General features: G+C 36.8%; 1 protein-coding gene across 3 annotated transcripts in view; it reads left to right on the forward strand.

Moving 5' to 3' along the window:
- The window catches only part of LOC145990036 (FGGY carbohydrate kinase domain-containing protein), a 60,322-nt gene that overhangs the window by 9,790 nt on the left and 27,358 nt on the right, over positions 1-23,174 (forward strand). For 2 of the 3 annotated variants that reach the window (XM_083125666.1, XM_083125665.1), the window contains exons 2-4: positions 14,194-14,406; positions 19,146-19,257; positions 20,390-20,630. In XM_083125666.1, coding sequence (XP_082981792.1) covers positions 14,215-14,406; positions 19,146-19,257; positions 20,390-20,630 — 545 coding nt within the window. In that variant the 5' untranslated portion in view covers positions 14,194-14,214. Of the gene's footprint in view, positions 1-12,319; positions 12,344-14,193; positions 14,407-19,145; positions 19,258-20,389; positions 20,631-23,174 lie in introns of those variants that run through there. The other variant, XM_083125667.1, reaches the window with a different exon arrangement.

Below are 23,174 nucleotides of genomic sequence, written 5' to 3' on the forward strand. Positions count from 1 at the left end.
ACTGCCTGAATGCCTCCCCGAGAATTAGAACTGATTGTGGGCGTTCTGGGCGTTCTTCCCCAGCGAGAAGGTATTGAACCGTGTTTCAGAAAATTCCAGTTAAGGTAAGGGGTTCCATAAACTTATTTCGAAGCATGGGGAGTTCATATATAGTATGACCCCAGGGGCTAGAAATTTGAAACCAGAGAGAGTTCATATATAGTATGACCCCAGGGGCTAGAAATTTGAAACCAGAGAGAGTTCATATATAGTATGACCCCAGGGGCTAGAAATTTGAAACCAGAGAGAGTTCATATATAGTATGACCCCAGGGGCTAGAAATTTGAAACCAGAGAGAGTTCATATATAGTATGACCCCAGGGGCTAGAAATTTGAAACCAGAGAGAGTTCATATATAGTATGACCCCAGGGGCTAGAAATTTGAAACCAGAGAGAGTTCATATATAGTATGACCCCAGGGGCTAGAAATTTGAAACCAGAGAAAGTTCATATATAGAATGATCCCAGGCGCTAGAAATTTGAAACCAGAGAGAGTTCATATTTAGTATGACCCCAGGGGCTAGAAATTTGAAACCAGAGAAAGTTTATATATAGTATGACCCCAGGGGCTAGAAATTTGAAACCAGAGAGAGTTCATATATAGTATGACCCCAGGGGCTAGAAATTCGAAACCAGAGAGAGTTAATATATAGAATGATCCCAGGGGCTAGAAAATTGAAACCAGAGAGAGTTCATATATAGTATGACCCCAGGGGCTAGAAATTTGAAACCAGAGAGAGTTCATGTATAGTATGTCCCCAGGGGTTAGAAATTTGAAACAGGAGAGATTTCATATATAGTATGACCCCAGGGGCTAGAAATTTGAAACCAGAGAGAGTTCATGTATAGTATGTCCCCAGGGGTTAGAAATTTGAAACAGGAGAGATTTCATATATAGTATGACCCCAGGGGCTAGAAATTTGAAACCAGAGAGAGTTCATATATAGTATGACCCCAGGGGCTAGAAATTTGAAATCAGAGAGAGTTCATATATAGTATGACCCCAGGGGCTAGAAATTTGAAACCAGAGAGAGTTCATATATAGTATGACCCCAGGGGCTAGAAATTTGAAACCAGAGAGAGTTCATATATAGTATGACCCCAGGGGCTAGAAATTTGAAACCAGAGAAAGTTCATATATAGTATGACCCCAGGGGCTAGAAATTTGAAACCAGAGAGAGTTCATATACTATAGTATGACCCCAGGGGCTAGAAATTTGAAACCAGAGAGAGTTCATATATAGAATGATCCCAGGGACTAGAAATTTGAAACCAGAGAGAGTTCATATATAGAATGAGCCCAGGGGCTAGAAATTTGAAACCAGAGAGAGTTCATTTATAGAATGACCCCAGGGGCTAGACATTTGAAACCAGAGAGAGTTCATATATAGTATGACCCCAGGGGCTAGAAATTTGCAACCAGCGAGAGTTCATATATAGAATAAGCCCAGGGGCTAGAAATTTGAAACCAGAGAGAGTTCATTTATAGAATGACCCCAGGGGCTAGACATTTGAAACCAGAGAGAGTTCATATATAGTATGACCCCAGGGGCTAGAAATTTGCAACCAGCGAGAGTTCATATATAGAATGACCCAAGGGGCTAGAAATTTGAAACCAGAGAGAGTTCATATATAGTATGACCCCAGGGGCTAGAAATTTGCAACCAGAGAGAGTTCATATATAGAATGACCCCAGGCGCCAGAAATTTGAAACCAGAGAGAGTTCATATATAGTATGACCCCAGGGGCTAGAAATTTGCAACCAGAGAGAGTTCATATATAGAATGACCCCAGGGGCTAGAAATTTGAAACCAGAGAGAGTTCATATATAGTATGACACCAGGGGCTAGAAATTTGAAACCAGAGAGAGTTCATATATAGTATGACCCCAGGGGCTAGAAATTTGAAACCAGAGAGAGTTTATATATAGAATGATCCCAGGGGCTAGAAATTTGAAACCAGAGAGAGTTCATATATAGTATGACCCCAGGCGCTAGAAATTTGAAACCAGAGAGAGTTCATATATAGAATGATCCCAGGGGCTAGAAATTTGAAACCAGAGAAAGTTCATATATAGTATGACCCCAGGGGCTAGAAATTTGAAACCAGAGAGAGTTCATATATAGTATGACCCCAGGGGCTAGACATTTGAAACCAGAGAAAGTTCATATATAGTATGACCCCAGGGGCTAGAAATTTGAAACCAGAGAGAGTTCATATATAGTATGACCCCAGGGGCTAGAAATTTGAAACCAGAGAGAGTTTATATATAGAATGATCCCAGGGGCTAGAAATTTGAAACCAGAGAGAGTTCATATATAGTATGACCCCAGGCGCTAGAAATTTGAAACCAGAGAGAGTTCATATATAGAATGATCCCAGGGGCTAGAAATTTGAAACCAGAGAAAGTTCATATATAGTATGACCCCAGGGGCTAGAAATTTGAAACCAGAGAGAGCGGACGGGGTACTGTTCCCTCATACTTCTTCGTAAATACTACCCTGGTTGTAATCATCAATTATTTAGAGGTAACGTAGAAATTTGCGAGATAAATCCAGTAATGAAGGTACTGAAACGAGAACAAAACGGGGATTACCATTTAAAAATCGACACTAGATCGAGACACAGACTTGACATTTTAGACTCTTGTATTTGTATTTTTGTTAACTTAGCGTCGCTTTGCTTCTACTTTTGACTAATCGCGACGATGAGCCTTGATTAGATGGAGTTGGTGAACAGACATTCACAAAGAACACGCATGCCCAGGCCGGAACTAGAACCCAGGAAGTTCTTGATTGATTCACTTTATTTTACTTCGCTCCTTGTGCCACTTTTGGCTAATTTAGAAGATGGGGATGAGTGATGATATGATTAAATTGATGAATGGACACTCACAAACATCCATGCCCAGGCCAGGATTCGAACCCGGGACCCCTGGCATCGTAGCGCGATGTGCTAACCACTCCGCCACAGAGGCCGGCCCAGGAAGTTCTTGGCTGTATCGGAAGTCCGAGAGTGTTAACTCGCTCGTAATATGTACATGAAAATTTCTTTATAGTAAGTCTTATTAATCTAGGGTTATGTCGTCCATGTGTGTGATTACCCCTTCATCCATTTCATATATCTTCACGATTGGCCCAAAGTGGCAAAAAATCGAAGCAATCCCTGCTGTTTTCAGTAGATCTATAGGTGTTTTGAAACATGTACTGTGTTCAGATTTTCAAACAGATATAAATGAAAATAATTAATAAGGAGGAACGAAATGTAATATTTACAGCTTCCATCTTAAGCTAAACACCACACTGTTTGAATGTTATGTACACAGTAGCGTACGCATTATTTCATCAAGGGGGGGATTATTTCTAAAACTTTCTCTAAATCCACATTACCATTGTTTTATCATACTTTAATTAAATAATAATCACAATTAATTAACAATACTTATAATTAATTAATTAGCTGAATTATTACTACTAATACTACTAATACGTAATACCACTACCACTATTAAGTAGTAGAGATCTACATAAATATAGTATTTATGAAAACAAAGAACGAAATTACTTTCTAGTCATTCGATTTCTATCAAATTCTGGGAGTATTTTTTTGTTTCTTTGTTACGAAATAATTGTCTGGTCAACGAGGTGAGACATTTTAAGGATGACGAAAATCCATAGAAACAAGAAAATATATTAAAATAAATTGAAATAATCAAAGTATGGAACTCATCCAAGGAGCTGCGGTGGTCTCATCGGTAGAGCGTCTGACAATCACGCGGGAGATCTGGATTCGATTCCCGAAATTGGTTGGAATTTTTCCGGCATCTTCCCCACATAAATGTCCCCGATAATTCACATCTGGATTGTCTCGCTGTTCTTGCCAACAAAACATTTTACAATAGTTAAGCTTATTGTCGTTTGAATAATTGTCTAGTCAACAAGGTGAGACATTTTCAAGAGAGACATTCAAACGTGCTGCGGTAAACAATATAATGGGAAAGCGAACTGGTGACTGTATTCTTGTCTGCCTAGCCTTTGTCTATACATTAGCCTCTTACAACGAACCAAGAACTTTATTTTGTTAATTCTCATTGTTCACACACAAAAAAAATACATGTTCGTTGAACACTATAGTGTACGTAGAGGGGTGGCCGATGGTGTTCCAGCCCCTACCGAAATTTTGAGAAAATCAGAATTTTCAAATAAAAATCCGTTAAGAACTTTAAAAGATCAAAATGTGAAAATGCGAAACCTCTTTTCAAGTGAGTCCCGATTACCATTTTTGACTTTGAATACAATTTTAATAGACTGAAAAGCTCCAAAAATACGAAATATTTTATTATGCATCCTGCCCTCCAAAACGAAGCCATGTGTCCACATTTACTATTCCAGCCCCTCCCGAAAAAAAAATCCTGCGTACGCCAGTGTATTGAACATTGTTGCAACTGAGATACAAAATATTTTTCTTCTCTTTTAAATCATAGTTACCCTCATATTTTATTTTCAAGAACTCGTGTTTATTTTCAAGGCATCACTTAAAGACGCGTGTGTTTGGAATGCTGTGCTTTTCTCATGCTGATGGAAATAATAATTCAAATTATTATTATTATTATTATTATTATTATTATTATTATTAGTGTAGTAGTAGTAGAAGTAGTAATAGTATTGTCCCAGATCTTTGACTGTGATAAATTGGCCATTTAATTTTTTTCCACAGCATTTTTCATAATATTTCACAAGCTCAAGGGGGGGGGGTTACCCGTAACCTCCCCCCTTGCGTACGCCACTGTATGTACAGAGTGTTTCCGGGCTGACGATACAAACTTTCAGGGATGATGGAGAAGGGCACATGTATCAATTTGAGATAAGAAACCCTGGTCCGGAAACGACTTAGTCGAAAGTTATAAGCGAAAATCGGTGGATGAAGATGTAATATTTTAATTACCTACACAAGTTTCACAAGCTGTTCCGTGGCCAGCTCGGTCACCTGATCTGACCGCACTTGATTTCTTCTTGTGGGGTCATGTGAAAAGTATTGTGTACGAGACACCTGTCGAAACTGAAGAGAATCTCCTGGCAAGAATTCTCGCTGCCTGCGACATTATTCGAACGACCCCAGGGTTGTTCCAACGGGTAAGCCAGAACTTGGTGCCACGATGTTCTGCCTGCAGCGAAGCTGGGGGCGCCACTTTAAACAACTGTCGTGAATGTAGCAGCTTGTGAAACTTGTGCAGGTAATAAAAGTATTACATCTTCATCCACCGATTTTCGCTTATAACTTTCGACTGTCGTTTCCGGACCAGGGTTCCTTATCTTAAATTATAATAATACATGTGCCCTTCTCCATCATCCCTGAACGTTTGTATCATCAGCCCGGAAACACCCTGTATATCTTGACACACATATATGCTTATACTTAATTGAAAATAAAGCTTAATTATAATCCAATGTACTGACATGTTCCATACCATCTGTGGAAGAACAACCACTGTGCAATTGTCAACGGAATGAAATAAATCATACATATTAAATATAATACTGAATAAGCATGGGCGTCGCCAGAAATCTTCCAAAAGGGGGGGGGGGGTCGAATCGAAGATGTCGAGGACACCCCCTCCCCTCAAAAATATTGTGATACAGACCAGTGGCATATGCAGAAGTTTGTCAAAGAGGGATTCATTTTTAATATTATTGCATTATCGGTATTTTAAATTATGTTGTTGTTATTATTATTATTACCACTACTAGTAGTAGCAGCAGTAGTAGCAGTAGCAGTTTTAGTTTAGTTTATTTTAGCATCCAATATGTTTATTATATAAATAATATGGTACTTGTTACAACCAAGGTTACATAATAGTTACTTCTAGCATTAGTAGCAGTAGGAGCAGCAAACGCAGTAGTATAAGAAGCTTCAAAACATGTGAAAGTTACAAATTAACAGAGTTTCAGTGTTGCAAATTATGAAAGTTTCGTACCAAATTCGATATCTCAAGACCATTTTTAAACAATGATGCAAAATGAGGTGAAATAAAGTGCTTCGTTTATAAATTGCCATAAATTGAAAAACAGTAGATGGAAATTTCCAGGGGGGGTCGACCGACCGGTTCGACCCCTCCCCCCCACCTCCTGCCGACGCCCATGTGAAGAAATTATTTTCACTTGTAGTTTCTCTACTGAACTGTGAATAGGTATTTTGAAACATCTACTGTGTTTAGATTTTTAAATAGATATAAAACATATTGTAAATCAGAAGGAATGAAACTTGTATTCACAGTCAACATGTTGAGCTAGGCACACTATATACAATATTACATGTAATACTGAAAAGAACATTTCACTTGTAGTAGTTCTACTGTGCATGTACATTAGGTCTACTAAAGGTGTTCAGTAGGAAACCACTGAGTTTCAGTAGATTTCCAAGACAGTGCAATTGATAGCAGTAGATTCTGTCTACTGTCAACTGTAGAAATTCCCAGTAGGGAAAATAAATCAAATCATTCATTCAATCATCATATTTGGATTCTGCAAAGGTCTGACCTTGATTCTGTTTACGAAATTACACTAATTGTAACCTTGATACAACAGGATAAAAAATGAAGTTTATAAAATTGTATAGCAACAGTAGACAGAAATGTCTCACACACACTAAAAGAAAAACGAACTGTAGGCTTATCCCAACTTTCCTTGAACTTGAACATGGTGTTTGTTTAGTTTAGAGAATGGAAAACAATATTTTCTGTCTTGACTTCATCCTATGAATTCTCCAAACCACTTCCAGATGTCGTCCTTGTCTGACGAGAAAATATGTGACTGTCTGTGTAAACAAATCCCACTAACTTTTGTTTTTCTACACTTAACACATGCATGGGTATCTAAAAATAGAGAGACAAACTGGTCGAAATAAGTTGAAGTCCCTCACTTTAATTTAATTTGTTATTTATTTCCATAGATCTTTGAATATAGATAATGTTAGATATAAATGACATCTATGAAGGTTTTACAATTAATTGTCATTGAGTTTCTATTTAAGAAAAACAAATGTTTAAGTCCATTTTATGCACAGTAAGGCTAATCGGGATTGGACCTACAGTTTATAGTGGGATCCGAACCAACCTCCACCAGCTATCAAACCCTGGACTCTTAAATTACAAGGTGACGATATTACTGCTATGCCATCGGACAAATCCAATTACTTGTCATCATTAAGACCTGTATAAGCATCAAATGTACTGTTAATAGACAGAATAGTTGATAGGTTTATATTACACTCTCAAGAAGAAGACAACTTGTACGTTGTTGTCAGGGTATATTCTGTTTTGTTGATGGGTAACATGTCGGTTCATCACCTATTTTTAAAAGCTCATCAATAGTTAGAGTTGAAAACAATTATTAAAAACAAAATTTCAGTTAATATTACAGTGTATATATTGAGCAAAATAATTTATTAATTCTCAATTATAAAAACATTTAATATTTAATTTCTTAATGAGCATCTGCAGAATTTTTTTCCACGGAGGGACCAAGCGAGTCTCCCCTCCTCAAACAAAATTCTGACCAATTAGAGCTTCAGTTCGAAGTTTTCACATTCCTGCAAACACCTGCACTAGTCTTACTTGTAATTTTCAGTTTGTTACAATAATTAATATGAATTGCTACAAAATGAAGTGGAATTATATGTGAAATAAATAATTTAGTTACATTTATGAGTGTGATCTGAAAAGTTCTCGGCCTAAGAATGAAAAAAAAAAAAAACTAATTTATAATTTCAAAAGAATTATGAAACCATTAAGCCTTGTTTCCATGATATAAAAACTAAATATGCTGACCAAGGCAGAAATTTATTTTATTATAAAACATAAATTAAAGGTAACGTTTCAACCTTCTAGCAAGGTCTTCTTCAGACTCTGTACCAAGTACAAATGTAACCAGGTATACAACAGGACGAAATATATATACACAAAAATACTCCCCTCCGGACTATTAGAAAGTAGTTCTGGAACAATCTAGCAGGTGGCTTTCCCTTGTCAACTGTACTTTCACCTGAAAGAGAATGTCGCTGGACTCTTTATCTCACGCTCTATTTCCTTCATTCTTCTTCCTTCTTCTCTCCTCTTTCTCTCTTGTCCTTTCCACTCTTTCTAACACCTTCTTCCATTCTTTGTTTAACTTCAGTCCCCCCATTCCAGTTCATTGTGTCTTCTTCACCTTTCTCCTCTTTTTCCTTGGACTCCTTCCATTTTCTCACTAGTATTCTCTTCTCCTTTCCTATCTGCTTAGCCTCATCCCACTCTATGTCATGTCCTGTTTCTCTCGTGTGTTTAAATATCGCATTTCTCTCTCTCTCTCTCTCTCTTAAGTCGTACATCATCCCTATGTTGTTTCAATCTGTCTTTCAGCCTCTTTTTCGTTTCTCCTATGTACACACTCTGACATTCTTTACATTTCACTTCGTAGATAGATAATCCCTTCCTCTTCTTCTTCTCTGTTTTCCTTTTTCTTGTTTGCATTCTTCGCTTTTCCTAAGATGCTTCTCCCTCCCTTCCTGTAAGTTTTAATGCCCGCTTTTCTAAGCACTTTGCATATCTTTTCTGTGGTCTTCCCCATACTCCTTATTCCAAACCTCCTCTTTTTCTTTCTCTTTCTCTTCCAATTCTCCCCTGACACTTTTCTTCCTTCTTCTGTTTATGTCCAGTCTATCCTCCTTCTCCTAGCCATTCTTTTCTAGCTGTTTCCATAGGCTATTTATTTTGCCTTCTTTTTCACATTCCTTCGTGCATATTTTCTTGATTCTGTCCTCCATATTCTTTATAAAATGTCTTTTTGTCACCTCACTTACATCACTTCTTTTGTGGCAGAATACCCCTGCTCCACACTTGCAGCACTCGCTTGGCATCAGAAAAAGTGTGCAGAATCAAGAAAATATGCACGAAGGAATGTGAAAAAGAAGGCAAAATAAATAGCCTATGGAAACAGCTAGAAAAGAATGGCTATGAGAAGGAGGATAGACTGGACATAAACAGAGGAAGGAAGAAAAGTGGCAGGGGAGAATTGGAAGAGAAAGAAAAAGATAGGAGGTTTGGAATAAGGAGTATGGGGAAGACCACAGAAAAGATATGCAAAGTGCTTAGAAAAGCGGGCATTAAAACTTACAGGAAGGGAGGGAGAAGCATCTTAGGAAAAGCGAAGAATGCAAACAAGAAAAAGGAAAACAGAGAAGAAGAAGAGGAAGGGATTATCTATCTACGAAGTGAAATGTAAAGAATGTCAGAGTGTGTACATAGGAGAAACGAAAAAGAGGCTGAAAGACAGATTGAAACAACATAGGGATGATGTACGACTTAAGAGAGAGAGAGAGAGAGAGAGAAATGCGATATTTAAACACACGAGAGAAACAGGACATGACATAGAGTGGGATGAGGCTAAGCAGATAGGAAAGGAGAAGAGAATACTAGTGAGAAAATGGAAGGAGTCCAAGGAAAAAGAGGAGAAAGGTGAAGAAGACACAATGAACTGGAATGGGGGGACTGAAGTTAAACAAAGAATGGAAGAAGGTGTTAGAAAGAGTGGAAAGGACAAGAGAGAAAGAGGAGAGAAGAAGGAAGAAGAATGAAGGAAATAGAGCGTGAGATAAAGAGTCCAGCGACATTCTCTTTCAGGTGAAAGTACAGTTGACAAGGGAAAGCCACCTGCTAGATTGTTCCAGAACTACTTTCTAATAGTCTGGAGGGGAGTATTTTTGTGTATATATATTTCGTCCTGTTGTGTACCTGGTTACATTTATACTTGGTACAGAGTCTGAAGAAGACCTTGCTAGATGGTTGAAACGTTACCTTTAATTTATGTTTTATAATAAAATAAATTTCTGCCTTGGTCAGCATATTTAGTTTTTGTTTCAAAAGAAGTATTTTTTTTCAAACTTAATCTCCCTTAAGATCGATACATTTATTCCATTGATGCTCCAACACCATTATCCAGTCCTGAAATTGTTTTCCATAAGGCTGCAAAATATATTTTTATAGCTGCAATCATCTCTTGATTTCGATGAAAAACACTGACCAGCGAGGAAGAATTGGAGGAAGCCCTGGCCGTATTTAGAGGGCAGGTTTCTAGGGTTCAACCCCCCCCCCTGAAACTTCTGACATGTTGGATTAATGGAAGTTCAGAAACCAAAATCTGTGACCCATTTTCAATCATTTCTTTTGAAGCTTCACATAATGTTGAAACGATCGAACTAGAATTTTCATACATTTGGAATTCTGAAACTTGAGTGAAACAGGATTTATTCCCGGAATCGCAGCCAACCCGCAATCCCTCCATTTTCACTTCTGCTGTCCTCTTTCCAGTGTTGTTCCTCGGTAAAACTGAAAATTCCCTTACTGTTGTCCTAATATTAACTTTTCATCTTTTAAATTCCCTGTCAGATAAGATTTAAAGTCCTCCTTGATAGAAGTTCAAACCTAGGATCTCCAGTTTCGTATCACGTTACGTTCACGATTGAGGTTACATTACATGCACCAGGATAAGTTTTTAAGAATAATAACTGTTCCACAGTTAGTTTTCAAAATTCCAAAAATTAAGTTTTAAGGTCAAAGAACAAAAACTTTTAAGACTAAAATGTCCATCTAACTTTTAAAGCTTTTTCTTGAAGTTATCGAAAAGTTAATAACAAAGTATAATAAATTTGTATTTCTGTATGCAACGTAAATAAAAAATACTTGTGCTGGATATTCACTCATCTGCTGGATTGAGTAAGCTCCCTCAGGGATATAACAACAGCAATCATAATAATAATAATAATTATTATTATTTTGGAAAAAAATGTTTTATCAAATTATAATTATTATTGTATAATTATTGTTATTATTTCTATTATTCAAATTTCTGGCGACGCCCATGGGAACAATTATGAATAACCCCCCCCCCGCTCCCCCGAAAATCTTGTTTGCCTATGGCCATGGAGGGAGCCAAATAATACCAATAGGGTAGATGTTCCAACAATTAACAGTTCAAATCCCTTGATTTTTCAATTACCCATTATACAAGTATCACATCTGTCCTCTGTACAGGAGGACAGTTCTGAATTTATGAAAATAACATAAGTAAAGTAAAACAAAGTAACAAAGTTCCATTCATGTACTAGAAAAAAAAGTATCATGATAGGAATGCAAGCACTAAAAAGAAATACATTAGAACAAGTACCAAGAAAGTAATACCCAACTCTGCATAATTCTTGTAAAGATAACAACACAAGTCCTCTTATTTTTAAATGGAAGTAAACCTTTACTCCCTTCAAGTAAATTCTGTGGCTACATAGCTCCAATTAGTCATGAATTCTATGAATATACTGTGATGATTTGACACATACAATAGTCCTGTGACACATAAAAAGGAACGTGTATTATTATGGCAAGTTCTATTGGGTCTGCAAATAGGCTCATCCTTTCCCTCACAGTCCTTTTTCCTTACCCATAGGCAGTGATGTGCATCTACGCGTAAACAACGATAGTCTACATTCTACACGTAGACAATTTTATACACGTAGATTATGTAATCTATGTAAACAACATGGCGAAAGGTGATAACTTAGCAAAGGGTGCTGTGGAATTAAAAGAACATTATACTGAGCATCAGTTGCTGATGTGTAAGAATAACTTTTCATATTCTTTCTTCCAAATTCGAACAATTTCTCACCTAGGAAGAAACCTAATATAGGAAATATTCTAGTGTTTTATGGGAAAAAGACCACTCTTGCCTCACGACTGCCATCTGTTGTTTTTTTTTTGCATACTATTTATCTTCTTCCATAGTTGATGATGAAAGAGAAGATAAATTTTGTTGTAAATACGATTCTTTTCAGTTCGTTAGGAACCAATATAGTTGAAAATGTCACTTTCCTTTCATGAAAGCCTTGAAAATTAATTTTAATGCAAGTTAGATTGTCTACGTAGTCTATGTAAACTACAACCCAATGTAATCTACGCGTAGATTACGTGTAGACAACGCATGTAGACGTAAACTTATAGTCTACGGCACATCACTGCCCATAGGTGTCAATATTACATCTCAGGGAATGAATGATTCTATTAATACATGCCAGCCATGTTCTGGGAACCATACCCATATCTATGTTCCTTGTTAATTCTTGTGTACCTTTTCTTCTAGAAGCCAACTGACTTCACAAATAGTTAATCTCTCCTACCTTTCAGGTACTGATTGGTTTTACGAATTCAGTAGTTGTGTATCCCATAAGTGCACCAAAAGAGGAGCGATTTTCCTAAAGAAAATATTGCAGTTAATAAGCCCAAGTGTTTTTCTATTCCAAATTTCAATAATTTTTCCCTTTGGTTGTTGAAACCCCCCCTTTGAAAGTTCCTGGTCTCACTTATGATCTACTATCTCACAGAAACTCTATAGTTACACGTCTCTTTGATTTCACTGACATCCTTTGTACAGAAAACAAATTTTTGTCTCATCTCAAATAAACTAATAAATTCAACAGAAATCTCGGCAATTATTTGCCACCTTAAATTGTGTCCATTTAAAATTGCAAGAACGATTTACTTATGCAAGTGAGTGTCCGTTTTATCTAACAGGAATTGACATTTCTGTAAGTATGTGTTCACATTATCTCATGGGAATTATTTGGCATTTTAAGCTCCCTTTGTCCTAGGTTGTGGGAACGGATTGATTGTTGAAACAGGTGTGTATCTTATCTAAATGGAACTGTTTGATATTATAAACAGTGTCTATCATACAATATGTGTCTTTATGATCTCAACTGTTTGCCACTTTGAATTCATATCCATTGCAAGGCTTCCCCAATGGTATGGTGGTAACGTCCTCACTTTGTGAACAAGGGGCCTCAGGTTCTACACCAAGTGGAGGGACATAGTGGTTCGGATCCCACTTTAAACTGTAGGTCCAGTCCCGATTATCCTTTCTGAGCATAAAGTCGACTTAAAAACAAGCTCAATCAATCAATGTCTATTTCATATCATATGAACTGTTAGGTTGATATAATGGGTGTGTTATTTTATAGAAAATATGGTCTTAGACAAGCAAAATGGATGTCTAGCATTTCTGAAAGTAGCTAGTGCTAGGAATTTATGTCCATCTAGATATTCTGCTAGGAACTAATTGACACTCTACTAAACTCTTTGACATAAACAGCCTGTTGAGGCCAAGTGGTTTTTCATTGGGTGATGTGTGGCCAGCACATCCTGTCCCATAATCAAGGGGCCCTAGTTTCGATACTTGGTGGAGGCACAAGTGGTTCTGATCCAACTTTAAACTGTAGGTCCAGACCCAATTAGCCTTACTGTGCATTAAGTGGACTCAAAACAAGAACTCATATCATAGTGCTATTTGTACTTATATGATTAAGTGGATGGAAATAAATCAATTTAAATGATACTGCTGTCGCACAATTTTATTTTCTGGCTCTCAAAACTGGAGTCCACTACTATTACTTTACAGTTACTTCCCAATTGTCCTCACAATGCTAAGTCAATGCCGGATGCTTTGAACTTACACTGGGAATTGAACCCAGGGCCTCAAACGCAATAGCTCTCTTAGACTATGTAAGCTCTGACTATGAAAGAACATATATACAAACTTCTCATAATATGTAAGCTCAAGAACATAATGGGATATAACACCATATTTCGTTCTCGTTCTCTGGACATACACAAATACAGCCTTTTTAAGCATGACTCCCTCCACCTTTCTACTGTCCGCACATCCAAAACACATAATGGTCTAGGATTTCAAGGTGTAAAACTTTATAACAAACTGCCAGAGGAATTCAAGAATCATAATTCAACTAAATTTAAAATGACAGTAAAGAGCTTGCTAATGAAGTATTTGTTTTACAGCACAGAGGAGTACTTTGATCATATTTTTCATTAATATATATAACCTTTGATTTTCTTCTCATTAATAGACATAACCTTTGATCTTTTATCTATTTTTATTTTTTATGTTCTTTTATACTCTTTCATACTTTTTAATATGCTTAAGTATGTGTTAATTACTTTGTACTCAAAAGTATACATGTAATTGACCTATCCCATATCATATTGCTATTTGTACTCATATGATCAAGTGGACTGAAATTAATCTAAATCTAAATCATTTGTGCTATTCTTTGTTGCAGAACTTTCCGTAGTGAGAGAAAATGAGCAGCTCCAATGGACCATTCTTTGTGGGAGTGGACGTCGGGACAGGAAGTGCGAGGGCTGCCCTGATAACAGACAGTGGGAAGATAATATCTAAGGCTGTTTCCAAAACAAAGACCTGGGCTCTGGAAGCAGGCTACTATGAGCAGTCTTCTGATGATATTTGGAACGCTTGTTGCACAGTTGTAAAGGTGAGTTAATTCATTTGATGGGACAATTTTGATAATATTCGTACATTTTGGTACACTACTAGGATTATTGTAAGTATAAATCTCCACAAGTAAATAGAAATACTCAAGGATTATAGGATCATTTTGAACGTTTGTGAATCATGTTTACCATTTTTTTTAAAAAAGTTATTGTAGATGAAAATCGGAAATGTGTGAGAAATGTAATGAAACAGATTTTACATTTTAAACTGAAAATGAACACTTTTGAAGTGACCCATTCCTATTTATCATGTTTATTGTTTATTGCAAAGTCATTTTAAAAGGAGCTGCAGCATTACATTTGGCATCCTATTGGTTAGGTTAATTTAAATTATATGTATGCTGTTTTGAGTGAAATTGTAGGATGTTATCTATACACAGCCAAGATGATCTGCATGGATCTGGTTTTAAAAGTATCCACACATCCCAAACACCCTTCTGCACTCATCAGTCTAGAATTTCACAAGAAATGCAGTGGTGAAGGTTTCTTCAACCTATCTTTAATCAGGGAAAAGTTACGACTGCATGATTGTAACAAATGTATCATTTTCCAGGTACAGGGGTGCCCCCAGCCCCCCAAGGCCAATGCTGCAATCCCCCCCAAATCATGTCATGCATCCCCCAAATCATATCATTCGCACCCTCAAACCATATCGTAATCCCCACAAAGTATTAAAGTACGACATCATGTCTACCGAAAGGAACTTTTTTCTTAGCTTTACTGAACACTTTACTTGATTTGCCCTTCCTCCCTAAACAGTGGTGCCCAGCACTCAAGACCACCCATAAAATCGTTCATCATAATCCCCCAAAAATAGTTTTGATGAATATGTAATAATTGAGGTCTATTTGAATGAAATATACCATGTTAAACTGTCCTAATTTTTTGATTGTTCGATTTTAAAAAAAAAAACTTAAAGCTTTGATTGGTTAAATGTAGTAAATTAAATTATGTAAATGTGCATATAAATAGTGTTTGTGAGTGGGTTTATAAAACTCGCAATTTGAGCATTTAACACAATTGTTACATAATTTAAAATAAAGATAGAAAATTGAACCTTGTCAAACCAAATAACATGTTCCCGCCGTATGACCGATTCAATTATTGTTTCACGAGACATTAAAGAACCCTAGCTAGAAATTCTTAAGCTCAGGGCGATAATATAATATGGTTCCTCTTTCAAAGAACTCACCCCATTTTCTTGGGGTAAGTATAATTATTTTATTAACCCATAACAATAATTACGTGGATTTTATCTTCAGTGCAAATTAACTTGTTAAAGTAAAAAATTTTCTGTGACAGGAAGTTAGAAATGCAGGTTCGATATATGTTTGTTCCAAATAATGCACCTGCTTTAAATTAAGAAGTATACGAACACTAAGCATTATATTTAAGAAGTGATGTTATTAATGAATATCAAGAATATCGCTCATGTTTTGTAATGCAACTGTAGTATAAAACTTCACATTCACCTCAGTAAAGCGCCAACCATCATCCCCCCCAAAAATCTCGATGGCGCAACCTGCGCCATAATCCCTTCCCATTTAAATATTTTGAGTGAATTCAATATGGTAGACGTCCGCTTTGAACAAGCCAATGCGGTTCCCCCTAAGTCTAACCTGTTTCTATCATGACCAATTGTACCCAGCCTAACTCCTTTACTTTTTATAGGGGGTGTTAAGGGACTTTTGAATCACCCTCTAGAACCTTATATGTGACTTTGTCAACATGAGATCAAAAATTACACACATATCTAATATATATGTGTGTGTGTGTGTGTGTGTGAAGGAGGGCCTTTGGTAATATTTTGTGGGGGCCAAAATTTCAGATCCAGCACTGACCTGGTATCATCACTACTTTAATTTACATTAATATGAATATGTATTTGTACTCACACATGCACGTACATATAGATGGGTATAATAAAGTTCAAGTGGTTAAATAGCAGGATATAGAGTAAGACCACTACTTCCAATAAGAAGAAACAAAGAAAATATTAGTATTGTTTGTCTGGTGAAACCACACTTGTAAGTAAACTTATGTACAGGGTAATTATAAATGATTCATCAGGTTTTAAAGTGAAATATTTCCAAATCTATTAATATAATATGTGTGTGCTAATCATGAAACAAAAGAACACACCTGAAAGTTTAATTTGTCATATTTGTAACCTTGGCACCTGCCGACAGATGGCAGCACAATCCTAGTTTCCAAAATGGCGTCTATGCAGCAGAAAGCATTCTGTGTTTTGGAATATGAGAAGTGTCTTTCCGTTGTTACAACATGCATTCCGGAGACAGTTTGCAACTGCACCACCAGGTCACCAAAGCATTCTGTCATGGCAGAACTGGTTGCCTGTGTAAATGCCTGGATTGGGCGATGTGTTGAAGATGACTTAGCACTTTTCCCATGGCCAACTGGATCTCCTGACCTAACGGTTTGTGATTTTTTTTCCTTTTGGTGCATGTCAAAGGCACAGTGTATGTGCCACCACTACCAACAACTTTGGTTGAGCTGCAGGATCACATTACAGCTGCATTTACGACCATTAGTAGAGATATGGTAGAGTGTGTGAGGGGCGAACTAGACTATCACATAGATTGTGTCGTATGACGAAAGGAAGCCACATTCGTGAAAGTATGTTTGACACTTGGACAGTTCCTGTTTATTTTCATGTGTCATTCTTTATTGTATGTGTTACATATTTTTTAATGCAGCCCTTTCAAACTCGATGAATCATTTATAATTAACCTGTATTTGTCTTGCCATGCCTGTAGCCAGGCAGGGGCCAGGGGCGGGGGCTCAGCCCCCTTGGCATTAGGTAAAACTATTTTGTATAATTTGTTTGCAGCATAGAGTGTAAATGTAGACAGCTCACAACTTTAAGGATAAATCCACAGAACATGAACAGCAGCAGTGGCGTAGCAGCCACCCCCGCAACCCCCGCAACCCCCGCAATGTGAGGGGAGCAGGGTGTAGGGGCCCCCAAATGTTTTCTCTGCGCTCTTGAAATTTTATATAATTTCAGAAATTCAACACATAGTGCCGGTTATTTTTTTTTTAAAAAAAAACAAATGAAATAGACAAAATGTAGGTCTACAATGACAAAATTTGAACTAGAAATTCACTGAGGTGAGCACTAAATAGAAACCCCCGATCGGTGAACTTAGAATACGTATCAATAAAGTTACTGTACCTAATTTACGAGTCAGGGGACACCACGAACAACTTCACGACTGTTTTATTTATTTATTCATTTTCATGTGGAACGTGGTCGAGTGGGTTCCCAGTAACGTATCATAAGACAATGTCTGCGATAATAAGAAGGTGCAGGGCATACTGGATCAATTAAAGAGGCCATGGCAACTTACTCTGTGGGCCCTTAGAAATGCCATATTAAGTTACTCGCAGATCACCTAAAATAGGGGGAAAAAATCCCTTCTCACTCCTTTACACATATACCGTATGTCAGAATCTTTTAGAGTATAAATTGTCTGCAGTTATGAATCCAGTAGGAAGATTCAGTTGCTTGGATAGTTTGTTTTTTGCTGCCACGCAAACAAGAAAACTTGGTAATTCACTAACATTAGTTTGTTCATGTGTAGTATTTAAAATGCAACTTCCCACCAAATATTTTCAAAGTGGGCCGAAGTCTTTTCATATTCAAATAAGACCTGAGAAAAATTTCCCACATAGTCCACACCTGTTGAGTGTTACAGATTATTTTAGATTTTTAGCTATAGTGTGATAAGGTAGTTGAATTTTGTTTTAATTGTTAAACACTTCAAAAGGGAGGTAGCTAACTGTTGTACATCCGTTACCCTCTGACGTCATCAATAATATATATACGTTGTAGTACTTTCGATAATTTTTTTACTAAGGGGCCCCCCAATATTTTAGTTGCAGGGGGGGCCCAGGGCACTGCGATACGCCACTGAACAGTAGCCATTACATTCGCTCATCTTGTTTATGAGCTGAAGTCTAAGCAGCTGCACGTATGTAGAAGATTATCTAGACTTTGAAAGATCTTTCACAGGGAAGCTTCCTTATCTGTACCTTCACTGCCCCTGTTGCGGCCTCCATTTATTCAGAAATATGATCATCCAAATTTCCGTCACATCTACATCAAAGGTTAACAGCTCCCAAGTTTTGGGAACGAAGGAGAGTTTCTTTGATTCAGCCGGGATGGAATGTACTGTAAGCACTGTGATTGAATATTGTGCACTTTTTGTGTGATATAAATATCTGTATCATCTAAAGCACTATGGAGTGTGTAAGGGATGATTTCAGTATCAGCCAATTAACACTTCAAGATATATTTTAAAAGATGTAGAAAAATGTAGTATTTGTGTGATAAATTTTATGTAACGTAATGACCCCTTCACCTCCCCACACACATAATTTACCTTCATTTAATACTTAATTTTTTGAAAAATGGAGTTGGTTTACAAAGCCCCCCCCCTGATAACCTGTGAAATCCCCCTGGGGATCAATTCTAGCTACGGTCCTGTCTCTTGCAGACATTACAGCACAACTTTCAGTGTCAAGAACATGTTTGTTTAAACTTATTCGGTGAGGTTGTATAATAATTTATTATGTACTGTTTCAAGGCTTTTAATTTCTTGTTTTTTTAGTAATTTCTATGATGTGGGTGTCATGTGTTGTGCTTTGTGTAAACTTTAAACCTTTCGCATAAAACACCTTTCTTCAAATCTTACAGAAAGTTGTAGCAGATGTTCCACCATCATCCGTAAAAGGGATTGGTTTTGATGCCACATGTTCTCTAGTTGCTGTAGATGGTCAAGGCAAGCCTCTAACAGTTAGTCCTACAGGTGAGTTCATTTTACCAGACAACCAATGATTTCCAGGGTAAAATTTGCCTGTAGTTTTAATAGTGAGTGTTTGTGAATTTGTAGTACGTAGCATGTTAGTTTGTAATACTGCAAAAATGGACTGTCCATACACTGTATATGTTCTTAATCAAACATTAATACCTGTACAAAATACAGTTCTATATGAAAAAGGACCTAAGTACTCGGGGACTATCTTGTATAACAACCTTCCAAAGCATATAAAAAACATTGAAACCTACAAAGCTTTTAAGAAATAACTGTACAATACTTACTGGAACACTGCTTTTACTAAATTGATGAACATCTAAGCCTGCAATAATATATGTATGTATGTATTTTTTTCCTCACAACTTTTGCAAATTCAGATCTTACTAAGAATAAAATAGGTATCGTAAAACATAAACCACATTATTCTGATATTGAGGCATCTCAATATGTATCAGATTCTCCAAACATGGTCTGTTACTTGTATAAGGTAACATTTTCATTGCAGTGTTTCATTACGTTATATTGTACTCGAAGTCCATACCCATGAAAAAATGGGTCAACGGATGAATAAAGATTATGATTATGATATTTTTATTATATTCCACAGTAACCATGTATTGTATTGGGATTGTATTATTGTATTATAATTTTACTGTATTTCACTGTAACCATAAATTGTGATTGATTGATTTGATGTTTTAAGTCCACTTTATGCACAGTAAGGCTAATCGGGACTGGACCTACAGTTTAAAGTGGGATCCGAACCACTTGTGCCTCCACCGTGTATCGAACCCGGGACCCCTTGATTACAAGGCAACAACGCCACCACTGCGCCATTGGGGAGGCTCAACCATAAATTGTATTTCATTGTTTTTGTTTTATTATACTGCATTGTTATGATATTGTAAACAAATTGACATGTCCGATACTACTGCCTGTATATGCAAATAAGTTATTCATGAATGAATTCTTGAAAATCTGCTTATTGCTTTATCCCATTTTGTATATTGAGTAACTTGCTGATCATGCAAATTCCTTATTATATATTTATTAATGCATATTTTGATACAATTGACTCTATTTATTTTACAGCATATTTTCATTTTGAAGTTTTATTTTGTAGGTAAAAATAATCAAAATGTGATATTATGGCTGGACCATCGTGCATTCAAAGAAGCAGAATTTATTAACAGTTTAAATCATGATGTCCTGAAGTATGTTGGTGGAAAAATTTCCTTGGAAATGGAAACACCAAAGCTGCTCTGGTTGAAGAGGAACCTTCCGGAGAAGTGCTGGAAGAAGGCTGGCTATTTTTTTGACTTGCCAGACTTCCTGACGTGGAGAGCGACAGACTGTGACTCAAGGTAAGTGTGTGGTAATGTTCCATTTCCTGATTCCTTTACTGCAAGATTGTAGAATATAATAGAATTGCTTTTATTAGAGCAGGCACTGGTGTACGCAGAGGAGGGCTGAAGGGGCTACAGCTCCCTCCGAAATTTTGAAAATCAATATTTTCAAAAAAAAGCACTAAAACAGGATGTCTACCAAAATGACAAATCCAAAATTCTTGACTTTTCCATGACCTTTCTTTCCTTCATCTTATGACATTTTTTCCCCTTTTTCTTAACATTTATTTAACCGCCCTCTCCTTAAGTACAATTGGAAATTAAGAAAGTTTACATTGTTAAGTACCTGTATTTGGATTTTATAAAAGATTTGTACAAATATTCAATTTTAACAAATCCCAGTACAGGTATATAGCAATGTAAATTCACTTTACTGTAAAAAATAGCAAAAATTCTTGACCACAAGCATAATTCCTTGACCTTTTCTTGACTTTTTTGACTGGTAGACACTGTGTAAAAACTCGGGATAAAACAGGGTGGTAAATGCAAGCCCAAAAAATAACCCTCAGTTGCCATTTTTGAAAACGTTGGGTTCTAAGTTTAAAAAAATCTCAAATTATCCCTTCCATGTATTATGATATTAATGCATCATACTCACTATTTTCAATCTGTTATTTACTGATTTCAATATGAAAATACATAATAACAAATATAATAATAATAATAATAATAATAGCATGACAAATTATTAGTTGTGCTATGTCCCCACAGGCCCCTATAAGTTTGTGCCTCTGAAAGCATCCATTTATACAATTCCAGCCCCTCCCAAAAAAAATTCCTGCATTCGCCAGTGAGAGCAGGTGTGTTTTTATTTCAAGAATCCTTTGGCAACAGTTCATTTTTTGCGATGAAGCTAATTCAATACAAGAAATAGCATTACTGGGTTGTTATGCATCTAGAAAACCTGGAAAACAAGGGAAATTGTGAGGGAATTTTGAAGATAATCTGGAATTTACATATATTTTGAAGTCTGCAAGAGAAAGAGTTGCAAAATGAACAAATGGTTCATTACCACTTATGGATTCAGTTTTTGTGATTCCACTCCCAAAAAATGTTATTCATATATTTTTTGTTGGCATTTTCTTTCTCATGGTTGGTCTGGATAGCTTCTATACCCTGTTTCTCTGCAATCTGTTGCTTCAAATGGACTCCAAAGGGCTCTGAATAGGGAAACGTTAAATCTAACCACTTTGCATGTAAGAAAGAATGATGTTGAATAATAATATATACATTTATTTATTCTTCCGTTTGATGTGCCTTGTCTGTTTCCTTTGCTTTTTCATCATTATTATTGACAAGAGTGAGGCCCTTCAAAGCAGTAGGCCCTGGACTGTTGCATATGCTATACATATTAACAGCAGCCCTGATGGTACAGGCATAAATATTGTATATATTCATATTCTTTATTTCCGTTGACCCATGTCCATAGGTATGGAAATCGTCATATTAATACAATTTTAGACAAGGATTACAGTAATGATTTGAAGGACTTCTACATGAAGGAAATCCAAATAAAGGAAGAATACACTATTGGAGTGAAATTTCATACAATATTTAAGGCGAGCAACATTAAAGAGTAGACCACACCTCACTAATTAGTAATTAATAAGCTGTGTTGTGCAGCCAACCGCAGAGATAATAGTTGGCAAATTGTGTATTATCATGTTTACTGAGTGTTGCTTTTCACAACATGATATTCAATATAAGACGTAAACGAGTTACTAAAGATATATCTGCGAAACTTACTTGTATTAATTTCGGTGGCCTCTGCCACCATCCACTTGGGAACACGATGCTTCACTGTTAGGTTGACTTCCGGTTCCTGTTGTTGTTTCCTCTACTACCGCTAGGGGCGCTGGTGTAGCCATTTCGTCTGCTGCCCGTGATGGGTTTGAGCTGTTGTAATAGCGGGAGCCAAACATGATGAGCCTGACCACTGTCGATATTCAGCTCATGCGGAAAGTGCATAATAGCATACATCTCTTTGATTTGAGGAAACATATGTCCATTCGTCGAATCAACGTCAAAGAGATGCATGCTATAATGCAATTTCCACACAAGCTGAATATCGACAGCGGTCAGGCTCATCATGTTTGGCTCCCACTATTACAACAGCTCAAACCCATCACGCGCAGCAGACGAAATGGCTACACCAGCGCCCCTAGCGGTAGTCGAGGAAACAACAACAGGAACCGGAAGTCAACCTAACAGTGAAGCATCGTGTTCCCAAGTGGATGGTGGCAGAGGCCACCGAAATTAATAGAACGTACAAGTAAGTTTTGTAGATATATCTTTAGTAACTCGTTTACATCTTATATTATTAACCACATTGTTTATTTCCTTCAATATGAATGATATTCAAGAATTGAAACAAAAGCATCAGTAAGCATAAGACAATCTCTACTCCAGCATAAGTGCAATTTCCACAAACATAACCCATGGCTCTACAGCCCTGGAAGGGCCTTGGCCTATCTCCCGACTGCCAGTCTCCATCCCACAATC

The sequence above is a fragment of the Lepisma saccharinum genome, chromosome 7 (genome assembly GCF_977018435.1).
Source record: "Lepisma saccharinum chromosome 7, izLepSacc3.1, whole genome shotgun sequence".
Lineage (NCBI taxonomy): Eukaryota > Metazoa > Arthropoda > Insecta > Zygentoma > Lepismatidae > Lepisma > Lepisma saccharinum.